Genomic DNA, 23,828 nt, shown 5'->3' with positions numbered 1-23,828 from the left:
ATTGATCTAAAAGAATGGAGAAAGAAAGTAAAGACACGAGAAGAAAAGGAGATCAAGGAGACGGAAATAGAGGTGGAATCTATTGAAAAGATAGCGGAAGAACGGATTCTAACGACACAAGAGAAGGAGAGAAGAGTAAAAGGGAGATGGAAGATAAAAAATTACGAGAGGAAAAGATTACAAGATCTTAAACAAAAAGCAAAGCTAAAATGGGTGAAACTGGGAGACGAGAATTCGAAGTTCTTCCATAGAATCATAAATTGCCGAAAAGCAAAAAATCGGATAAATGCCATAAGAATTGATGGGGTGTTGGTGAACGATCCGAAGGCAATAAAGGAGGAGGTAAAGAAGAAATTTTCGGCGAGATTCATGGAACCTGAGGAAAAAAGACCGACGTTTGATGGTAGGGGATTTAAACAACTATCACGAGAGCAAATTAGAATGTTGACGTCGGAGTTCTCAAAGGAAGAAATAAAAGAGGCGGTATGGGCGTGTGGCAGCGATAGAGCCCCGGGACCTGACGGGTTCTCCTTCAAATTCATTAAGAGGTATTGGGATCAACTGGAGTCCAACTTCGTTGGCATAATGAATGAATTCTACGAAAGAGCGTATATTGAAAGGGGATGTAATGCTTCCTTTATCGCCTTGATACCAAAGGTAAGAGATCCACAAACAATCAATGAATTTAGGCCCATATCTTTGATAGGTATCATATACAAGGTCATAGCGAAAACATTAGCGGTCAGACTCAAAAAGGTCATTCCCTCAATTGTTTCATCGGTGCAAACTGCTTTTGTGGAAGGTAGATCTATATTCGACGGTCCTTTAATTACGAGCGAAATCATATCTTGGGCAAGAAAGTGTAAGAAAGAAATGTTCTTCTTCAAAGTTGACTTCGAAAAAGCCTACGATTCCATTAATTGGAAATTCCTCCTGGCATGTCTTAAAGCAATGAAATTCCCTAGTCGATGGATTAAGTGGATAGGGGCATGCCTAAAATCCTCATGGGCCTCGGTTCTTGTTAGCGGCTCGCCTACAACGGAATTCAAACTTCAAAGAGGTCTTAGGCAAGGTGATCCTCTATCGCCGTTCTTATTCATTATCGCAATGGAAGCACTTGAGGTATTCATGAATAAGGCCGTGAAGAGAGAAGTGTACAAAAGTATTAGAATATCGAGTGATGGCCCAAGCATTACCCACTTATGTTATGCAGACGACGTAATATTTATGGGTGATTGGAGTGAAAGGAATGTATTGAACCTGAACCGCATCTTGAGATGTTTTTTCCTGTGTTCCGGTCTAAAGGTCAACCTACAGAAGTCAAGTCTTTATACGATGGGAGTGGAAGAAGATATAGCTAAAGAGGTGGCCGGAAAACTAAAATGTAGCAGAGGTAAATTTCCGTTTAATTTTCTAGGACTAACCATTGGTGCCAACATGAAAAAAGTGAAGTATTGGAAACCCATAATTGACAATTTCAATAAGAAACTATCAGCTTGGAAGGCGAACTGTTTATCGTTTGCAGGGAGAATGGTATTAGCCAAAGCGGTATTGGGGGCTCTTCCCAATTATTATTTTACTATGTTCTTAGCACCAAAGAAGGTTATTAAAGCACTCGAAGCAATCCGTAGAGACTTTATTTGGGGGCGAAAGGCTGGCAAGCATAAGATTAGGTGGATAGCATGGAGTCAAATGACTAGAGATAGAGCACTAGGTGGAATGGGCCTAGGAAATTTGCGAAATACTAATCTTGCATTTATGACAAAGTGGTGGTGGAAGTACAAAGCAAAACCGAAGGAACTATGGACAAGAGTGATCAAAGCTATTCATGAGAATAACAGGAGCTATAAGTTAATTCCGTCTAATAAAAAAGTTGCAGGGGTCTGGAAAGACATAACGAAAGCAGGTAAGGAACTGGAGAGCATGGGGGTATCAATAACAGACGAGCTAACAGTGGAAGTGGGGAATGGAAAAACTATAAAATTTTGGCTGGATCGATGGTCTGGAGACAGGAGTCTTAAAGATGCATACCCGGGGATATTTAAAATCGCTGAAAACAAACATGCCATGGTCGCGGACTACGTTACAGTATTGCAAAATGAAAACCAATGGTTTATCACATGCACTCGGCCACCGAATACGGACGAGGAATGGAGTCAATGGGCTAACTTATTACAACATATTAACGGAACACGTGTCAGCGGAAAGGAAGACAGGTGGGGGTGGAAGTCGGACAGTAAAGGAATATTCTCAGTTGCTGCAGTTAGAAATCAGTTAAATAAAGCGGAAGTCAATCAAGAAGTTGAAGAATGGAAGCTTTGGAACAAATGGGTACCACCAAAGGTAAATTATTTCAGTTGGAGGGCAGCATTAGAAAAGATTTCGGTAAAGCGAGAATTGGTTAGAAGAGGCATGAATATAAGCAACGTACTGTGCCCAAGATGTGGTGTCAGTGAGGAGACGGTAGACCATCTTACTTGTGAATGCAGGGTGTCTCAAAGTATTTGGGTAGAAGTTTCGAAGTGGCTGAAAGTTCCGTCAATTTCTGGCCGCCGGAACTGCAAAGAATTGATGGAACACTGTTATACGCTAAAAGGTTCAGGTGAGTGGAGGAAAATTATTAATGTTGTGATTCAAGCGGCTCTTTGGAACATTTGGAAATCACGTAACGATAAAGAGTTTGAAGGACATCTTCGAAACGAGAAGGAGATATTGGATAACATAATGGAGGATAGTTTTATATGGGTTAAGACGAGGTCAAAGATACAAGGTATTGTGTGGGAGAGGTGGTTGGATTTTAATATAAGAGACGTAGTTAGTTAGACGTATTATAAAGGCGTGTTATTCTATGTTCGTTTATCTCATGTACTGTACTGTCTTTGGGTTTTTACAGCATATGCTGGCCCTGTTCTATCTATCATAGAATCTTGCCGTTCAAAAAAAAAATAACGGGAAGTATGAAAGATCTGATTGTGCATATATTTCTCAAAGTTGTCAAAAAAAAATAATGTGTTATACACTTATACTCATATGTTCTAAATGTCATAAATCTTACTATTTTTTCTATTTTTTTAAGAATATTTTTCTAAACTTGTTATTTAATTCTATAACTTATTCAACTTTTTTAGTAGTAAGATAAGAACATATGACTTTATCTTTTTATCTTCGTTTGTTTCAAACTTTTATCGCGTTATATTTGTAAAAGTACCGCCTAGGCTCCGAGTACTCCCCGAGTACTCGCTCCAAGGTAGGCTGTCGAGGCCCGAGTATTGTTCGCCTAGGCCAATTACTCCCCGAGTAATCTCCGACTAGGCCAAGTACTTCCCGATTACTCTCAAATCCGACTAGTGAGCGTCTAGCGACTTTTGCAACCCTCGTTATATATCATCATTTCCTTATTAAGACAATACACAATAAAGGATGAGGTGTTGAGTGATTGTGAATCCATACTATATATGTCTAAATGCTTAACAAAATAGTAAGTGATAAATAGGACAGTTGGTGAAAACTGTCAATATTTTTCTATTAACTTGCATAGATTATTAATGGTAGTATTATGATTTAAGATTTTACAATTAAACGATAGTATCATAAGTAATCACCAAATCATCCCTTCGTTAGTAATTAAGTTTAAAAAAGGGTTATACACACGACTTGTGTTTTTTTTTCTTGTGAAAAAAATTAACAGAACCCTTAATAAGAGGTGAAAGAAATCTATGACGTCAATATAAATACCAAATCATGCACTTATTGAATTTTTTTTTTTATTTGTGGACTCAATGATTCCATTAATGATAGCAAGAAAGTCCATTTGGTTATAATTGTGTATCATCTATTGTTACAATATAACAACATGACATGCATTATTAGGTATGATTGTCTACAACATAATAAAATATTGACATCACCGTATCATTAAAACCGCATGACATGAGGTGTTTTTGAGTCATCTTATTAGAATATTAAATTATAATAATTTTTTTTCTGGTGGCATTGTCTTGGGCAGAATTCGTCTTCCTTTTCAAGTTATTAAAATGAATTAGGTTAATCCTTTTATATGGTTTCCATATGTCTTTTTGAGATGATCATCATGTTTTCTTAAATTTTGAAATAATATGAATTGCCCCACTTGTAATATGTTTTTCGTTCTTGATTATTATTTTGCTAAGTTAGTTATTTCGTTATAGATGATTATTTGATCAGGCAAATGTTCAATCTTTTAGCCAAAATGTCACATCCATAAGTTAAAGCATTCTCAAGGGACTCAGAATGTGTCACCTCAGCGCCACATTGCCTCACAAACTTCACCCTTGAGCTTTATAATCCCATGAAGTGTACATTTGTCTCTTTCCCCATTTCAAGGGAAATATCTAGCTTTGTCACCGACTGTCCATGGCCAAGGAACTACAACTCTCCTTCTCTCTTACACGTATGTTGCGACCTCTCTCTTCTCTATGTCCTCCACATCGTCGCCCCTGGGAAGTCGATCACCCCTCTTGCGCTGGCTCTTAACTCATGTATGGAGAAGTATTTTTTTTTCTTTGGAGCGTTTAGATTTAGTTTATACGCCTTGGTTTGGATAGGAATGGATAACTTTCAATATAAAAAAACTTTAATAAAAGGCTTTATCAAGGAGTTTTTCGATTTTTTTTTTTTTACCCTTTTTCAACTACACTTCTATGCAAATAGACTTTTATGCTAATACAAATATACAAATAAAAGTTCTAGCTTCCGGTTTATACGTATAGATGATCAAATAACTATATGTAACCCCACTTCCTAATACGATAGATGATCAAATAACTATATTTAACCCAACCCTCATGCTTATAATTTTCTTAGGATGTTTAACTTCTTGGTGGGAAAGTTTATTTTAGTTTTATTAACTTACGTTTATTGTCATAATGACAATACAACTAAAATGGTGTATATCCCTTTCCTAAACCAAAATTTGGTTTTGGCCAAACAATATACCCCCTCCCATTATAACAATATACCCCGTCCCATTATAGCAACACAATACCAACTCAAAAACTATACACACATACACAAGCACAAGTGTTTATAAAGTTGTGGCAGTTCTCTAGACCCTATATATACAGAAAGACACAATCAATACAAAAACAATTTTAATAAAAACATGCATAAACACTTGTAGGTAGTGCAAAAAATATATAGTGCCAGCGGAGAGAAAAGGAGAATTTGTTGACCGTCTTATATACCATGGTTAAAATTTAAACAACAAATACAGGTTGCCATTCTCACAATTCTCTCATTAACAAATATTATGTTTTTAACAACAAAATTTTACACCTAATTACCACCTAAACTTGTACTTACAAGGATTTCAAACCCATTCCACTTTTGTGAGCGACAAGCACCATACCACTAGACCACTAGATCAAGGGTTAACAAGGGTTATGTATTGAACAACTTTGTGTGTGTGTGTGTGTATTACTTTAGAGATTCCTGTGAGTCCCAAAACGTATCCGGATCACAGTGGTTGGTTGTTTTAACCCACAACACCTATTGATTAGGTGTTTGAGTTATGTAAAGTCAAGAAGAAACAAAGATGAAGGTGAAGCTAATGGATTAATGAATACAACAAGTGTTGTATTGAATCCAAACAATAAGATATAACAATAAACAACCTTGGATATCAGATTTGAGCACTAGATCAACAAGAGAAGGTAACAACACTAATATTCATCAAAGAGCCAAAAGCTTAAGTTGGTTACAATGCATGAGCTATATATAGTGTCTGACTTGCCAGCAAATTTATAAATTTGCTGGAATCTTAACTACACCAAGTCAGATTTGCCACTATCAAAATATTACAATATTAGCCCCTAGACTTTACAAAGTCTAATAAACTTAACCAAAACAATCCATAACCATCTAAAGCAAGTACCAACGGTCTCATATGACCTAACAATATTCCCCCTAGACCGTTGCGTACTTGATCGTTCTTCATTCTTGTTTAGCGTTTTAGACCCTAAACGACTCAAGTACCTACGGTCTCAAAATGGTCTAACAATATTCCCCCTAGACCGTTGCGTACTTGAGCGTCTTCATTCCTTGACTCTGGTGACAGGATTTGTTGCGTCTTTTCCCATGATGTGCTGTGATGGAGTTTGCTTGCTATCAACTTCACTTGCATCCTTCAATGTGAAATTGTATGTGGATGACATTGGAGATTTAATTTCTCGGAATTCTGATTCTGATGAAAGAAGCTTGTCTTTTGAAGCAAGCGATTGATGATAACTTCTTTCTTTTCTCGAGCTTTGTCACACTCTTTCTTTTCTTCAATTTTTGAATAACATCTCCATCATCTCAGTCTTTCTTTCTCTCACCTTTCTCACAGCTCACGTGTATCCCTTCGCGGGTAAAGTTAGCATCTCAAGATCAGCTTGTAGCACCGAATCACCCCGCCTTTTCTTTCGCTTGTATCTGCTTTATGCAACCTGTTGGGGATCTTCTTCAATATCTTGTTCTTCGTTTTAGTGTGAGAAACTTCAAATAAAACATTTGCAGAATATATCTTCAATCCTGCATCATTCCGTTTCTCTTGATCTCGTTTCTAACAGTTCTTGTATTCTGAAACATACAAACGAGCTAAGTAAGATCTGGATTGCAAAGTGCTATAATGTGTATTTGCAGAGGGTGGAAGTAGTAATAAAAGAAATAAAAATATTTACAAAGGCGCAATCAAATATGCAGGCAAGAACACTACATATTTTTGACATTTAGACAATTACGCCGGTCAGATACAAATTTCAAACTTTCTCGAAAAACATGCCCATTTTTTTGTTTAAAATAGCATAACTTATGAAATATTTATAAACCAGAGAAAGTTTGGGCCATTTTGACACCGAACTTCGAATTTTCAGCTCAGGGGAGGGGTTCCATTTGATGCGGACATTCGACGCTCGTCGACTTACCTGCAGAAGATCATATTGCCAACACTTGCCAAATTCTTATTTATAATTATTATTATTATTATTATTATTATTATAATTAACCAGGGTACAAGAAAAACTGCCAGTATGTTTGTCCGCTTAAATCCATGCATCCTTCTTTCAACGTGCCTTTGGGGAGCGCTTTTATCATGTTTTTGGTAGTATTGACAAGTCTTCGATGGCCCCCACACAAGCTATTGAGAATAGAATCATTACGCCCCCGTGAATCCCACATCAGGACATACCCCCGCGATCAAGGTATGCGCAAAGATTCCTCATAACAGGTGAGTATATTGGTTTCATTCTCTTCAACGATAGAACATAGATCAGGTCTGTACTTTCGTACAACAGAGATCCCAAGAGTTATCGAGGGCTAGGACAGATAGTTTGGTGAACAGGTCAGTACCACCGTATAGCAGAGTTACCAAACTAATCTGTCAGAGGATTTTGGCCAAAGATGGCGCTTATTATGGGTTTTGGCCAAAAATGGCACTTATTAGAAAGGGTTTGGCCTCTTTTTTTTTTTAAGGCACTTATTATTAAGAGAATATCATAGCGTCTAGGTCAGCATGTATCTGGATGCAGCAGAAGAACACCTATGATATCCTCCGAATGAAATACCAATATAAAGACCCGAAATCTCAGACTTTGGCAATCTGTCAACGCAAGATTCAAGACCATTAAGCCATATGCCGCAACGTGTTACCCACTGAGATGCGTAATGCCTGAGAAAAGCCAGAATTCTTGTGTAGACATTATGTTTTGCTCCCTAACAGCAGTTTACTCGTCGGTGTTGCTGAATCTACCGACACGTCGTTGCTTGGTACCCCGATTTCTTTTTGTTTTCTGTTTTGCAAGAAATGACAAAGTGTTAGCGATTTTCTATCATTTCTTCTAACAGGAGTCAGACACAAGCATCTAATATTGGATTTTCTGGAATACCCCCCCCCCCCTAAAATCTTTATTTTCGAAAGTCCGTTGCCTGAAAATAAAATTTTAAAAGTCAGAAAATCTTTTTGGTGGGCGACGCTTCACAATACTTGTTTTTCTTTCAACAAACGTTTTTTTTTTTAAATATTGACAAAAGATAGAGTATTTACAAATGCTTTTGGATCACAAGATTCATTTCCACTCAAGGAAATCAACCATTTCCAACCACGTTACCAGCTGGTTGAATCGGGTTTTATCATTTGTCTTGGCATTTTTCATGTCGAGCACGTATGTGTTGTTTTGTCATGTAACAGTGAGCATGATCATTTCTGCAGGAACGACATATTCAGGCTTGAGAAACAAACATTCCATGTCGTTGAAAAGCACCGCTATTCCTTTATCACTGACTTGTGATACGCTCATGAGATTGTAGCACAATTCTGGAACATAGTTGACATTTTCCAAAGTAAGTGCTTCAGATACAACATCTCCTATTCCAACGATCTTCCCTCCCTTTTCATCTCCAGTGAATGACACATAATCACCATCAATAAAACAAAAATTCTTCAGAAGTTCCTTTAAGCCTGTCATGTGTCTTGACCATCCGCTGTTGACATGCCAGATATATTTCATGAGCATTCGAAGCCATTTCTGGAGTTTATTCTGAAATACAAGTATATACACAAATCAGTTTGATTTGGGAACCCAGATTTGCTTCACTTTGGATCTATCATGGTTTTGACCCACGATGTCCTCTTTTTGCTTCCAAAAATAAGTTGTTGAATTAACCAGATTTTTAACAGATTTCTTAAGAAAATCAAGCTGATTTGTGAAATCTTTAACAAAATCATATTCTAGTTTAGAAAAATTCTTGGTTTTACAATGTTTCGCTGTATGTCCTAAATGATCACAGCGAAAACATCGTTTACGTCTGGGCTTTTTGGTGTTAGAAGATGATGTAAGTGATGAGTGTCTTGAGCTTTTTGAAGAATCTTTTGATGCGGTGTATCTTGAACTCTCGGCTTTCTTCATTTTCTTGTCAACTCTGCTTTCATCTTCTGAGCATTCTTCATCACTGTCGGAATCGGATGAATTTTCAGACGTTTGGTATTCACTTGAGTTTTGCTCTTCACTTGCTTCGTAACTTGAATCATTGCAGCTTTGATCTTCGCCTGAACTTTCTGAATCTTGGTCTTCAATTGTTTCAACACTTGATCCTTCGGAGCTTTCATCATTTGTTGTTTGATCTTCATTTGTGGTTTTCGAGGTTTCTTCACTTGAAAATTCAGGGCTTTCACCATCTGTTGTTCGACCTTCGCTTGATGTTTCTGATTTTTGCTCATCCTTAGGACTTGAAGTCTCCTTTTCCTCTTCTGAGGCAGCACCGCTTGAGTCTTCATTGCAGTGATCTTCAATGATTTTCTTTTCTGACTCTGTCATACCTGTTCTAAATGGAACAAATTCTGGAATTTCCTCTGTGAGGAATTTTCCAAAGCTATTCTTTTTCAATTCTGGCACAAATACAGGAGATTCACAAACAATTTTATCATTACAAAATGCAGAATTTAGATCATGACATTCAGACATAACATGTTCACGATCACGGGTCTCAAATGTAGGCACATGGCCCTTACAGTCATCCGAAGATTTAAATTTAGCACACGGCCATTACAGTCATCCCGAATATTGTTCTTCTTAGAACAGTTCCAGGCGAACCAGTTAACAGTGGAATAACTGTCGCCTGAATAACCTATTCCTATTTTTGAACCACCGCAGTCTCCATCCTCATCGCACACATCTTCTTTACACACAATTGGATCTGCATTACTTTTAGAAAAGTTAGCGGTTGTTTTATTTTCACAAGATTCATTTTGTTCTACAGAGGCCTTTTCATCAATTAGATCGTTTTCGGGATGAGGAGTTGGCATAGGCACATAGTTTTTGCTATATGGTGGAAAGAAGAGTTTTCGTTCATTTCCTTGCCTGTCCTTATACCCGATCCCGTCTTTCACATACGTTGGTCGTTGGCAGTTTTTGATGTCAGTAAAGGCCTTTTGACTGACATTCCATTTGTCTATGACGATTTGCAACTTGTTCTTTTCGTTTAAAGCCTTTTCTAGTCTATCTGTGAGATCGTTAATGATAAAATCTTTTCTAAACACAAATTCTTTTAGAGTTTGCATTTCAGCTAAAGTTGAATTCAACTTTCTCTGATATACGGCCTCGTTCTGTTTAAGCTCTTTGTTAAATTTTAAAGCGTTGTCTTTTTGTCTCTCAAATTCTAGATTTAGAGACTTGTAATGTGCCACGACATCAACGCATGCTGGTGTGCATAACTTTACTTTAAAGTTATGTGGAATGCTATTTACCAAATCCTTGTCTGCCTTTTCTTTTGAGGATTCGGTTTTCATGGCCACAGCTGAGGCTTTCGCTTTCTCTTCCTTCACAGAAGTTGTTTCTTTCTGAACCTGCTCTGTGGCCTTCACAACTTCTTCAACCTTCTTGTCTTTCTCAGGCTCGGAGAAAGTGAGAATACTCTTTAGACCCTTGTCGGTAGCATCATCTCCTTTTGGGATTCCCGTAGCCTGTTTCTCGGTAGGTTTTGACGATGAAGATAAAGAATCGCTCGAGATTTTTGCCATGAGTGCTTTGTGAACTTGTTCCTCTGCTTCAGCATTCTCTTTAGCTTGAGTGTCACCGAGCACAACTGTCTTTTCATTGGACCGTGGAGCCTTTGATGCGCTTGCGGAAGCGTTGAAGTAAGTTGTGTCTGAAGCTTGTTGACTGACACCTTCAGATGCTAGAAGTGCCACGTTCTTCAATCCTGCAGAAGTCTGAGCAGGCTTTGGGGTGTAACCAGTCGTATTCATTTCTTGTTTGTTAACATCCATTTCAAAATCCTTCAAAGTGTTGATCAAATCGGTTAGAGTGACAGGATTTGGATTGTTGAGGAAATCCCTTTTGATCATCATGCACTTTAGGCTCCATTCCTTTGTAAGTGAGTCCAAAAGCTTCTTTATGGCAGCACGGTTAGTGATATGATTTCCTGCCTTCTTCATCTTGGTCATCATATTTCGAAAGCGACTGATATGATCGGAAAGGCTTTCTCCACGAATTCCACAAAACAGGTCGTATTGCTTCTGAACCATGATTCTTTTGCTCTCAATCAGCTCTTCGTTTCCCTCGTAATATTCGATCAAAGCGAGCCAGAGTTCATTTGCTGTTCTGTATTTTTCAAACATGTTACAGTCATCAGTTGACAGAGCCATGGTTAAGGCGGCATGTGCACGACAGTCCCGTTGGATTAGGGCCTTGTCTTCATCAGTGAAGGTAGTTGCATCATTGTTGGCAACTACCGCATCTCCTCGAACAACCGTTGGAATATGGGGTCCAGCGGTGACAGAGAGCCACAGATTGTAGTCCGTGTATTCGAAGAACGACTGGATACGAGTCTTCCAAGTACCGAAATCTTCTGCTCCTTTCAACTTTGGTGGTTTAGTGGTGGTTCCGGTCTCATGTTCTGCTTGAGCAATTGGACTTAGTTGATTCAACGACATCTTGACTTGTTTTTGACTTAAGAAAGCTGATCAGACAATAATTTCGCTGGAAGATGATTCTGAGAATAATTTCACAGAACTATTTCGCCGATAACTTCGCCAATGCAATAACTTCGCCAGATAGAGGATGGATCCTGCACGAGTGAAGATAGCTAATTTTGCTGAGACAATTAACAAACACGTTAGTTTGGCTAAATTCGCCGATCACCGTGATAAAAACGCTGTGGTTCTTTATCACTGTCCTCGAAGTCGCCTTCGATAAATTTGCTACCGGGTCAATGACGCTATTTCGCTGGTAATTAACAATTTTGCTTGTGTTTGATCGGCAAAACTGTTAATTTTGCGATATTCAAGTTAAATTTGCTGAATTCAAACTAATTTTGCTGTATTCAAACTAAATTTGCTGGCTTCAAAATAATTTCGCTGGCTTCAAAAATAATTTCGCTGGCTTCAAAATAATTTTGCTGGCTTCAAAATAATTTCGCTGGCTTCAAAATAATTTCGCTGGCTTCAAAAATAATTTCGCTGGATTCAAAATAATTTCGCTGGATTCAAAATAATTTTGTTGGCTTCAAAATAATTTCGCTGGCTTCAAAATAATTTCGCTGGCTTCATAATAATTTCGCTGGCTTCAAAAATAATTTCGCTGGCTTCAAAAATAATTTCGCTGCATTCAAAAATTGTTCGCTGACTTCAAGCTAACTTCGCTGAGCAGAGGGCTTAACACGAACTTAAACCCTCTAATCACCCAAATACAGCTCAAAAACCATGTTTTGATACATCAAAATGTCCAAAATGACTCCCTAATCATATATTAACAACAACCTATCGATTAAACACACCAAATCAATCCATTTGAGGTCCAAAAATTTGAAAACTTTGAAACTTTTGAAAAACCTTCAAAACTATGAAAAATCTCAACAAAAACACAACAACCAAGAGCACTAAGGCTCTGATACCAAATTGTGAGTCCCAAAACGTATCCGGATCACAGTGGTTGGTTGTTTTAACCCACAACACCTATTGATTAGGTGTTTGAGTTATGTAAAGTCAAGAAGAAACAAAGATGAAGGTGAAGCTAATGAATTAATGAATACAACAAGTGTTGTATTGAATCCAAACAATAAGATATAACAATAAACAACCTTGGATATCAGATTTGAGCACTAGATCAACAAGAGAAGGTAACAACACTAATATTCATCAAAGAGCCAAAAGCTTAAGTTGGTTACAATGCATGAGCTATATATAGTTTCTGACTTGCCAGCAAATTTATAAATTTGCTGGAATCTTAACTACACCAAGTCAGATTTGCCACTATCAAAATATTACAATATTAGCCCCTAGACTTTACAAAGTCTAATAAACTTAACCAAAACAATCCATAACCATCTAAAGCAAGTACCAACGGTCTCATATGACCTAACAATTCCTCCTCAAGAAGTGATTGCAATCATTGTTCATCTTAATGTGTAATAACTTTATTAATGAAATGAACCCACTAAAGTTGTGTAGAGGGCATGCTTCAACAGACATTGTGGCCATGTGAGGAGTAAAAAAGTGTGCACACAAGGATACAAGTTCTTTAGTCATTGTCATGTGGGGTGTTTCCCTTTTAGGAGATATACTATGTTAACATCAAGTGTCATGGGGCATACATGTTACACACCAAACATATGTCTGAGAGATGTGTTATCATATGCCTGAAATACAGAGTGCCCCTTTAAATGGTCAAGTTGTTTTTTTTTATAACGGCGACTTTCAATTTATGCAACCAAGGTCGCACCTCCCGCAATGGGAGACCCACAACCCCACTCTTGCCAGTTATGTTGTCTTAACCGGGCCCACACTGACATCAGAGTTTGGCTAGACGTTCAAGGAAAAACCACACAGGTACTCGCGCAAGTGATTAATAGGGAGTGACCCCACCTATGTGTAAAACCTTGATGGCTCCAAGACTTGAACCCCATACCAAAGCCGGTTCCCAAGCCTTATCATTGCCTTTGGTGTCCACTGGGCCAAGGGCCAGGGACGGTCAAGTAGTTAGGATATGAAATTTGCATAAACTTTGGAGATAATGAGCTTACATAAAACTGCACACATGCAATGTTTATAGTGATGTCAGTTTTCAAGAACCTGTTGAGCATAATAAGACTTAAGTAAATGATACTAGGAAACTAGAACAGTTGTGTAGTTATCATGTGTGGCTTCTGGTATCCTACTCGTCGACTTGCTTGACAAGTGTCACTGCTGGTAACTCTATATAGTCAAAATCTTCGGTTATTCCCACCTAAAAATCACATGTTAAGCAAGAACCTAGTGAGAAATCATATATATTTCAGAAACTCTAGTTAATTGTTTTCTTAAGGATTATGATCAAATTAAAAAGTAGTTTCGAAGCCAAAATCATGGTGAAGCAGCACCTCTTGAGAACTTTCCTACACAAAATTATTTGTTGTTGTCTATAGGCGCCAATATTAACACATTTACCCAAAAATCTCAGGTAAAATGAGTAAAATAAAATAAGTAGAAATATGACTTTCAATTGTAATGCATAAGACGACCTAAATGATTTTATTAAAAAAAAATGTAGTCTATTATTAAAATACTAGAATCTTTGTAATCATATTTGACACACTAATTCATAGTTAATAAAGGCGTTAGGCGCACTAGTCTCGCCTGTGGCCTAGGCGCAAGGCGCAAAAAAAGCGCGGGCCTGAGAAAAAATAAGCGCACTGCAAAAAAACTTAAAATATTTTTATGAGTTAATTACTGTTTTCGTCCCCGTGGTTTGTCAAAAATCACTATTTCAGTCCATTAGTTTAAAAATTGCGATTTCAGTCCCTGTCGTTTCACTTTCATAACCATTTCAGTCCCTGTGGTTTCACTTTCGTAACCATTTCAATCCATTATTCTGTTAAGTACAGGGACTGAAATGGTTACGAAAGTGAAACTACAGGGACTGAAATCGCAATTTTTAAACTAATGGACTGAAATAGTGATTTTTGACAAACCACAGGGACGAAAAAAGTAATTAACTCTATTTTTATATAATAGAAAATTAATATACTATTCTTCAAATAAAATAAAACTAAAGCTATTATATAACATTTTATATTGTCTATTTAGTACCAAAAGTTATAAATGCTAGTTTATTAGTTTAGAAAAATAGTTTTCGTTAGATAAAAGTAGAAGTCTAACTGGAATCTTGCCAGAATTTAAAGAATTTGGCCGGAAACTCTCCAGAATCTAGGAATCTCGCTGGAATGTCCACATGAACCATCACCTGAAGAATGAAAGCGCAATTGCCTCGCTTTGCTAGGAAATTAGGCCTAGGCGCAAGAGGCGATGGCTTTTAACAACTATGCACTAATTATTATAAACTTTTGGACAGAAAGTGTACCAAAAAAAAAAAAAATTCTTAAGGAAACTAGGAATTTACCTCATTGTACAAGTGTTCAAGCTGTTCTTTGGCCTGAGGAAAATTGTTTGAGCACCACTGCCGCAGTGTGAAAATATTGTCTGCAAATTAGTTGCATGGCACAGTTACGAATAGCTAGCGTGAAACTATAACCTAGGGGTGTTTGGTTTGATGGTTTAAATGTATGTCATGGGTTTCAAGGAATAGGGCCGATACCCATTTTACTGGGTATCCTTCATAGTTCATACCCATTTCCATTAACCATGTTATCACACCCATACCATTAGTGATTCCTGAGCACAAATCAAACACCACCTTAATGTGAAGAAGGTCAAAGTCAAACCTGTCCATCTGTTACATGCTTCTTGGGAAACCTTAATAGCTTCCTCTGAAACCAATGGTAAATATTTCATCATGTTATTGTTTACAAGCTAGTAGATATATCATATTATCAATTTAGGGGTGCAAACGAGCCGAGCCGAGCCCGAGCTTGACTAGGCTCGAGCTCGAGCTCGATTAACTTATGAGAGCTTGGGCTCGACCTCGGCTAGATTCGAGCTTTGTTTTCAAGGCTCGAGCTCGGCTCGTTTGTGTTTTCTCAAGCTCGAGCTCGGCTCGGGATCGGCTCGTTTATTATCTATTAATTAATATATTAAATAAAAATAAGATAAATAATAGACTTTTTAGGCTCGCGAGCTCGATGAGTGAAGCTCGGGCTCGGGCTCGTTTACTAAATAAGCTTATTTTTAGGTTCGAGGTCGGCTTGTAAACAAGTTTGAATAAGCTCGGCTTGACACAGCTTGTTTACACTAAGGCTCGATAAGGCTCGACGAGCCTAACGAGCTTCACATTCGAGGCTCGAGCTCGGGCTCGATAAACAAACGAGCTTTATTTTAGGCTCAAGCTCGGCTCGGGCTCGATAAGGCTCGGCTCGTTTCGAGCTTTTTCTCGAGCCGATCTCGAGTAGCTCGCGAGCCGCTCGGCTCATTTGCACCTATGAAGTCAAATCCTCAAAATAAAGGTGTTCTGCTAGATTAAGAATTAAAAAAAAAACGGTTAGTTACACCAAAATGCAACTTACTTTCACAGTTTTTACCATTGGATCCAAGAAAACATGTTTTTTACACTATTTTATCTGGCTATAGAAGGTTACTTATATGCAATGGTAAAAGACATTTTTTTTTCTTACACAGGAAACGATAAAAAGTAAATACGTTTTGGTGTAATTAACACAAGAGTATGATGAGAAAAAAAAGAGTTAATTACTGTTTTCGTCCCTGTGGTTTGTCAAAAATCACTATTTCAGTCCATTAGTTTAAAATTTGCGATTTCAGTCCCTGTGGTTTCACTTTCGTAACCATTTCAGTCCACCTCGTAACCATTTTAGTCCTTGTACTAACAGAATAAATGGATTAAAATGGTTACGAAAGTGAAACCACAGGGACTGAAATCGCAATTTTTAAATTAATGGACTGAAATAGTGATTTTTGACAAACCACAGGGACGAAAACAGTAATTAACTCAAAAAAAAAAGAGTGTTAGTTTATTACTCATTGCTTCAACGGTAGCTGGATCATTGTCTGCATATTGTCCCATTTCTTCCTGGAATTTATATAATTTACACTAGTCATATTTTAAACTCGTATGGTGATTAAAAAAGATGAAGAAAATGAATGTGAACCTACTTTCAGTTCGTTATACTTCTGTTCAATGTCTTTCAGCTCACTCAAAGCCTCTTCTCGTGCATCCTGTTAAACGTTTGAAGTTATAGAGTGTGTGTATTTATTTTTTAGAGTAAAGTACACGGATGGTCCCTGTGATTTACCAAAATTTTGGAGTTGGTCCCTAGCTTTCCAAAAGTACACGAATGGTCCCTATGGTTTTCATTTTGTAACGCGTTTAGTCCCCAGCCAACAAATTTAAAGGTTTCAACATGTCCAAGTTAGGGACTAAATGCGTTACAAAGTGCAAACCACAGGGTCCATCTATGTAACTTTTGATAAAGTTGGGGACTTAACGCATTACAAAGTGCAAAACACAGGGACCATCCTTGTACTTTTAGAAAGTTGGGGACCAAATCCAAAATTTTGGTAAACCACAGGGACCATTTGTGGACTTCACTCTATTTTTTATTCAAGGTTAGTGAATAATTTTTTAAATTAAATTAAAAAAAGGTTAAGTCACCAACTTACTGAATCCTCTCGGCCTTTCTTTAGGGACTCACATTGCTCCACGAGCTCTACGTGCCGCTTCTTGCTGCTCTCAAGCTCCGACTCGAGTTTCTTTGATACATTTCTTAGCTGTAACACGACATATGTATGAAACAAGAAAAATATAACAGAATTATTTATACGCGATTTAATATTGATGTAAGAGATAACTTTACCTGATTTCCAGCACAACTGGGAAGACTCCAAAAGTATACCTGGAGTTTTTCTCAGATTCATATAGGTTTATAAACTCTTACTTTAGAATTCAGATTAAGAAGCAGAAACGGAAATTCGGGGTTACCGAGGTTCCAATTTTGTCTTTCGAGACCAGGTCATCATCCACTAGACTTTGAACAACGTCTTTGACGGATTGACTGATGACGCCTTTTCTGGGGCCCAGCTTTTCAAGTTCCTTGAGCTGACATTTGTATACAAAATGTATGCATTACATAAGTTTCAAACATAATAGCGCTAAATTGAGACAAACTGAACAGTGCAATATAAGAATTTATTAAATCACTTGATAACATATGAGTATAGCAATGGATCCCAAACCTATAATAGAAAAGGCCTAACTCTGCTTCCAGCTGATGCTAACACTAATATTTGTAATTTAAAGATAGAGTTAATTGCTCGGATGGTCCCTGTGGTTTCACGTTTTTTCACGTTTAGTCCCCACATTTTGAAAATAGCATGTATGCTCCCTATGGTTTGTCATTTTGTTACTCGGATAGTCCCCCAACATTTACTCTGGGGACTATCCGAGTAACAAAATGACAAACCATAGGGAGCATACCTGCTATTTTCAAACTAACTGACATCTACTCAGGGACTATCCGGGTAACAAAATGACAAACCATAGGGAGCACACATGCTATTTTCAAAAGGTGGGGACTAAACATGAAAAAAGTTGAAACCACAGGGACCATCCGAGCAATTAACTCTTTAAAGATACTACGAATATGAATGCATTTGAGAGTGCAGTAGCTGTTTATTAGCCAGTTGTTTGATAATAAGCTTATTCACTTTCTTTCATAAATTAATGCTTGTGCTGGGATATTTTTGTGAGATGGGATGGTGAAAGTAACTCTACTACTACACCTGGTGCGACAGGTAATGCCTAAAGGGATACCGATAGTTGTAATAAACTATAAACCAAACAATGGAAATACTCGTTATCCAATAATGTATCTTAAGTATGAACTGTAAATGATATATTATACTCACAAGGTAGAAATCTTGAGAGTCATAAAATATTTGAAGCATCTTCTCCCGCTTCTCTTCCAGTGACAAGCCTCTTTTCTTGGACTAGACAACATAAAAATGAACCGAAGATGATCATGATAAATATAAACAATACTTAAGGCTTAAGCTCGGTTAAAACTGAAAAAAAAAAATTCACAGATCATAAAAAGATAATCTAAGTAATAGTGGTATGATTTCATTAGCAGCATCGTTGTAATTATAATTACCACAAACGATATAAATGATTTACAACCATACACATCAGAGAAACTCGGTAGCCACCATATTCATTCAACATGACCTTGGTGCTTTGCTTTGCTTTACCAAATATCAGTCGAAGAAGCTACAGAGACTACGCTAAACACGGTCACAAGGTGTGCCAGAGTCGAAAAAACACAAATTCTTTTCCATCACACTATCCCCAAACCAAATAACGAAAAAAATCACCAATTCACATTCACTCATTCATGTAAATCCTTCTCAAGTCATACCTCTAGAGTAGGGGTGTGCACGGTTCGGTTCGGTTATTAGCATTATCCGTAAGACCGTAACCGTAACCGAAGTCATCGGTTAATCGGTTCGGTTAATTCGGTTAATTTGTCAGTTTTCGGTTCGGTTTCGGTTAACAGTTCGGTTATTGCACACCCCTACGGCTCTACTTTCATCAAATCCAGTGAAACAAAATGAAATCAAACAAAAACAGAAATGAATTTCTGTAAGTTATCAATTGAAGCAAAATTAGGGCATGAAATGAAACACTCAATCCATCAATACACTTTATATAAATTAACACCTCATTTCCACATATCAGAAATTCAAATAATCTCATTGTTTGGATACAGAACAGATTAATTGTTCGTACAACACATATAAATCAAATATATTCAACTAATTGTGTGTTTGTGTGTGATTCTCCCACAACAGGATAGATTAACTGCACAATACATCAACGATATCTTCGGAACTTAAATTTACTATGTAACTTCTCGCGATTTGAAGAACTCAGCAAAAAAGCAGTAGATAATTGATTGTGTGTCGAATTCATACGCACAAATGTAATGAAAAACGATTAATAATTGGCTGTGTAATTTAGAAAATAAAATCAGCAGGATTTAGGAGTTAGGTATACATACCATCGTTCGAAGTTTCAGCAGCTGGAGATAACTGATTATTCAGATCTGTGATGTGTGTGAGTAAATTCGTGTATCCTTTGCACTTGAGTCTGGCGGGAAATGTGAAAAAGCTAAAAATCCATACCTTTTATGGAGGAGTTTGAGCTTCGTTTATTTATCGAGCTCGAGCCGACATGTGAAGCTCGTCGAGACTGATCAAGCCTGATTGTAAATCAATTATTGATATTTAATAATAACATTTACCCCTTATTTAGATTTGTCTAGTAAACAAGTCGAGCCGAGCTTTACTTATCGAGCTCGCTATCCTAAACAAGTCTATTATTATTTACATTATTTTTATCTAATATATTAATTAATAATTAATTAATTAATATAAAACGAGCCGAGCTTGAGCTCGAGCTCGGGCTCGGTTCGTTTGCACCCGTACTCGCGCTACACAGATGGGTTTCGGTCGGTATATTATGTATCAGTTCGGTTCGGTATGATACTGACACTCGGTATTACAATTCAAAAGAAATATGTCTGATATGATATCAACACATGTTTTTTACATCGATCAAAAACAGTAACTTGGTATAACAATTCAAAAGAACTATGTCTAGTATAATATCAACACATGTTTTACATTGATCAAAAACAATAACTCGGTATAACAATTCAAAAGAAATATGTCTAATATGATATCAACACATGTTTTACATCGATCAAAAACAATAAAATAAACTTATACCGGACGGTATCGATGGGTCGTGTTACTCCACATAAAATCAAGAAATTAAACATTTTCGAAACTATTTTTTTTTTAAATAGTGTTGATGCCAACAAGGTGGAAGATGACGTGAACAAGCAAGTATAGCGAGGTTGAATTCGCACCACAATGGTGTAAAGCTTTTGAAGGAAGAGACCGATTCGATTACCAGAGTAGTGAATTGTTTGTAAATTTCCCTATATATCGATTATATCTACAAAAAACATGCAGTGAAAAAAAAGTTAGTGAATACCACATAACATCTACCGATTAGTTCCACCACTAATGGGCATCGGCAACCAGTCAGAAGAAAAACACTGTAGATGAAGTTAGTAGGGGTGTGCAAAAAACCGAATTAACCGAACCATAACCGAATTAACCGACAAAACCGAACCGAAAAAACCGAACCAAATAAAAAACCGGTGGGTCGGTTAATGTTTTTTTTTTTTGAAAACCGAAAGTAGCGGGTCGATTATGGTTATCATTTTTTTCATACCCACCATAACCGAACCGAACCGAACCAACATGTAATAAATCTTTGTAGGATCTAGGACTTTTCACCATATTTTTAATATTTGATGTTTTTTACTGAAGATTTTTAGTACTTATCGGTTTTTCATATAATTTTTTGTTTTGGTTGAATGTTTATTTGAATTTATGGAATGTATCATATCATTTTATTTTAATATTCGATAATAATTGGTATTAATATTATAGATTATATGTATTTTTTAATACTATGCAATATACTAATTTATACAAATATGCAATAACAATTTATTTCATGTTAACAAAAATTAAGCTATTTTTAGATAAGCAACACAGTTAACCACCCATAACCGACCCGCTATAACCATCAAAACCGAATAATCATAACCACCATAACCGATCGGTTATGGTTATGGTTATCCAATAACCGACTTCGCGGTTATGGTTATGGTTTTTGGTCAAAACTGACCCAAACCGACCCATGCACACCCCTAGAAGTTAGTAATCATTATTGCTGGAACCAATCAGAAGGAAGCATTGTAGATAAAGTTGGTAATTGTTATTATGTATAATATAATATAAAACGTGTCGATTTTTTTTTTTTTTCATTTGAGCGTCTTCTTATTAATGGCACCATTATATAAATAATTATACTTTAGAAATCTAGTTTAACATTACATTTGTATTAACATTAATTTTTAACACTTGTATCTTTGATTTTGGGCTTAATGGTTAAAACCACTAAAACACATAGACTCAAAACGTTATAAAATGAACAATTAGGGACTCGGGGCTTTAAATTTTTTGATTTTGGACTCAAATGGTTAAAACCACTAAAACAGATTGACTTACCGTGTGCAATGGGTTTTGGACGGTTTGTACTTAAGTTATTCGGGTTACATGTGAGGATCGAGACTGAGTTTTAGTTGCATAATCATTAATCACATTTGCTTCTTTCAAATATGTCACTCACATAATTGAAGATGTTTAAGAACACTAAAGATGTCTAAATCGAGTTTCACTATAAAAAGGAGCACTTGACTTGAGTTTATCTGTTTAAAAAGTACTTCCTAAATCAATTTCGGGTCGGTTTAGAAGTTGATACAAAAGCCCCCTTAACGGTAAAGGTTTACTTAAATCTTTCAAGTGGTAAACAATTCTCGTTTTATACAAGATATAGAGATACTTGAGGAAATCATAACAAAAATCCATTGTCGTCCAGCGGCTAGGATATCTGGCTTTCACCCAGGAGACCCGGGTTCGATTCCCGGCAATGGAAATTTTTTCAAACCTTTTTTGTCATTGTGCTGGATAATTTCTGTTGAGGTATTTGGTATTCAATATTACTATGTATGCCCCAAGTTTCAGCTGTATTGGTTTATAATTTAAATCATGAACTAATTCAAATATTCGGGTTGAATCGATTCGATAATGACAAATTCGAATTCTGGAAAGTTCGAATTCGGTTTTAATATCAAAATTTACTTTCTTAATGAGTTTTGAAATAATAAACACTTTTTAGTATTAGGTATGGTAACTCTATGGGTTAATATTTTAATGGGCTTATGTTTTATTTCCAAATTAATAAAGATATTTTTTGTGGTTTTAATAACGAATAAAAAAATGATATATATCAACTTTCCCGTGGTCACATACAAGACATAAACGAAAGTCGAAAGCTAATTAATGCAGGTGTGGTTAAGTAGCTTCCAACGATTTAATTACTCATGCAAAAACATACTCATGTAGTTGTAAACTACTACACAAATGGTGTATGGCACTTTCTGATAGGTTGCTTAGATCGGAGGACAGATCGGAGCTTTCGTGGATGTGGGCAATCAACCAACTTCCGAAAGGGAGTGTTCGGACTTGCAGGACTTGAGTAACTTTCTGGAGGAGGTAATTTTATCGGACCAGCCTGATAATTGGAGCTGGAAAGGAGACCGAGAAGGCATGTTCTCAGCTGCGTCCATGAGGAAATTGTTGGTCGAGGAGAATGCAGCGAGGTAAGATAATATTATGGGGTGGGTTTCGTGGGTGCCAGCAAAGTGCAACATTTTCTTTTGGAGAGCTATGCAAAACAGAATTCCAACGAGGTCCGGTTTGGCTAATCGGAATATATACATCCCTGACTCCAAATGTTGTTTTTGCGGGGAACACGAAGAGTCCACTGATCATATCTTCACGGGATGTTTCTTGGCTCTAAAGGTTTGGCAGTTCTTTTGTGCTTGGGCCCGTCTTCCGTCGATGTATGCGTTTGCTTTTAAAGATCTGGCAGACTTCCATTTAGTTTGCAATCTCAGGAAGGAGGAAAGTGTGGTGGTGAAAGGGTTTATCATGATAGGATGTTGGTGTATGTGGAGGGCGAGACATGAAAAGATTTTCTCTAACGGCATAGGAAGGAGTGAAAATATTATGGAAAATCGTTAGGGTGTCTTTGGTTAAGTAATAGATCGAAACACAAAAGGTTTTTGTGGGATGAATGGTGTAAATTTTCTTTGTATATGTTGTAAGTTGTTGTGGTGAGCCGGCCTTGTTGGGTTTGGTCTCCGTTTTTTAATAAAGTTTACATTTCAAAAAAATAAAAAAATAAAAACTTGCTGCCGCTTTGTTTTGGTGGATGGATGTATGTAACCTAGCTTCTTGATGGTTTAGGGGTGTCAATCGTGTCGGGTTGGCGGGTTGACAGGTTTGGGAACACGAACCCGACGCATATTATTATTCGGGTCAAAGATTTCAACCATAACCCGACCCATATAACTTCGGGTCAACCCGAACCTGACCCATTTAACCCATATTGTTAAATGAGTCATACAGGTTGACGACTTATTAACGAGTTGTTGGGTTTTAAGCCAGTTATCGATAACATATTTAATGATGAGTATGAGTGTGATAAATAAATAAACAATATAATGTATTAAAACTAACATCATTATAACTAACCATGTAAAATAGAAACCGAAAAAACAAAAATATAGAAGATTTTTTTTCTAAATTGGTTAATGGGACAACCCGGTCCCGACCCGTATTTAATACGGTGTTAATCGACCCGAACCTGTTTTTTTTGTGTCGGGTTCGGGTCGGGTTGGCGAGTTGTGTCAAAAATTGCCGCCCCTAGTTTTTGTGATTAAATAAA

General features: G+C 37.0%; 1 protein-coding gene and 1 non-coding gene across 4 annotated transcripts; one reads left to right on the top strand and one right to left on the bottom strand.

The window, feature by feature from the left end:
* Positions 1-13,513: 13,513 nt before the first annotated feature.
* On the bottom strand, positions 13,514-19,593 carry LOC110886939 (meiotic nuclear division protein 1 homolog). Of its 3 annotated transcripts, XM_022134826.2 has the most exons (10): positions 19,456-19,592; positions 18,305-18,385; positions 17,379-17,495; positions 17,254-17,292; positions 17,060-17,167; positions 16,553-16,615; positions 16,418-16,469; positions 15,211-15,255; positions 14,889-14,968; positions 13,514-13,736 (listed from the first exon to the last, which is right to left on the bottom strand). In XM_022134826.2, the coding sequence occupies exons 1-10, from the start codon at positions 19,456-19,458 to the stop codon at positions 13,665-13,667; spliced, it is 660 nt and encodes a 219-aa protein (XP_021990518.1). In that variant the 5' UTR covers positions 19,459-19,592; the 3' UTR covers positions 13,514-13,664. The 3 variants fall into 3 exon arrangements, with proteins under 3 accessions (XP_021990518.1, XP_021990519.1, XP_021990520.1); XM_022134827.2 differs by lacking the exon at positions 15,211-15,255 and having other exon boundaries at positions 19,456-19,593; XM_022134828.2 differs by lacking the exon at positions 16,418-16,469 and having other exon boundaries at positions 19,456-19,593.
* A 2,306-nt stretch (positions 19,594-21,899) lies between these two features.
* On the top strand, positions 21,900-21,971 carry TRNAE-UUC. The gene has a single exon. It is a non-coding gene; the product is annotated as a tRNA-Glu (tRNA).
* The last annotated feature ends 1,857 nt before the right edge of the window (positions 21,972-23,828 follow it).

This window comes from Helianthus annuus, chromosome 10 (genome assembly GCF_002127325.2).
Source record: "Helianthus annuus cultivar XRQ/B chromosome 10, HanXRQr2.0-SUNRISE, whole genome shotgun sequence".
Lineage (NCBI taxonomy): Eukaryota > Viridiplantae > Streptophyta > Magnoliopsida > Asterales > Asteraceae > Helianthus > Helianthus annuus.
The sequence above is the reverse complement of the archived record's forward strand: the minus strand, read 5'-3'. Positions and strand labels throughout refer to the sequence as shown.

Bases quoted from the DNA above. Each gene is read 5' to 3' on its own strand.
- LOC110886939 (XM_022134826.2), bottom strand. The intron at 16,616-17,059 runs GTAAGTTGGTGA...AACGTTTAACAG, and splicing joins AGAAAGGCCGAGAGGATTCA to GATGCACGAGAAGAGGCTTT. The intron at 16,470-16,552 runs GTAGGTTCACAT...TATAAATTCCAG, and splicing joins AGAAGTATAACGAACTGAAA to GAAGAAATGGGACAATATGC.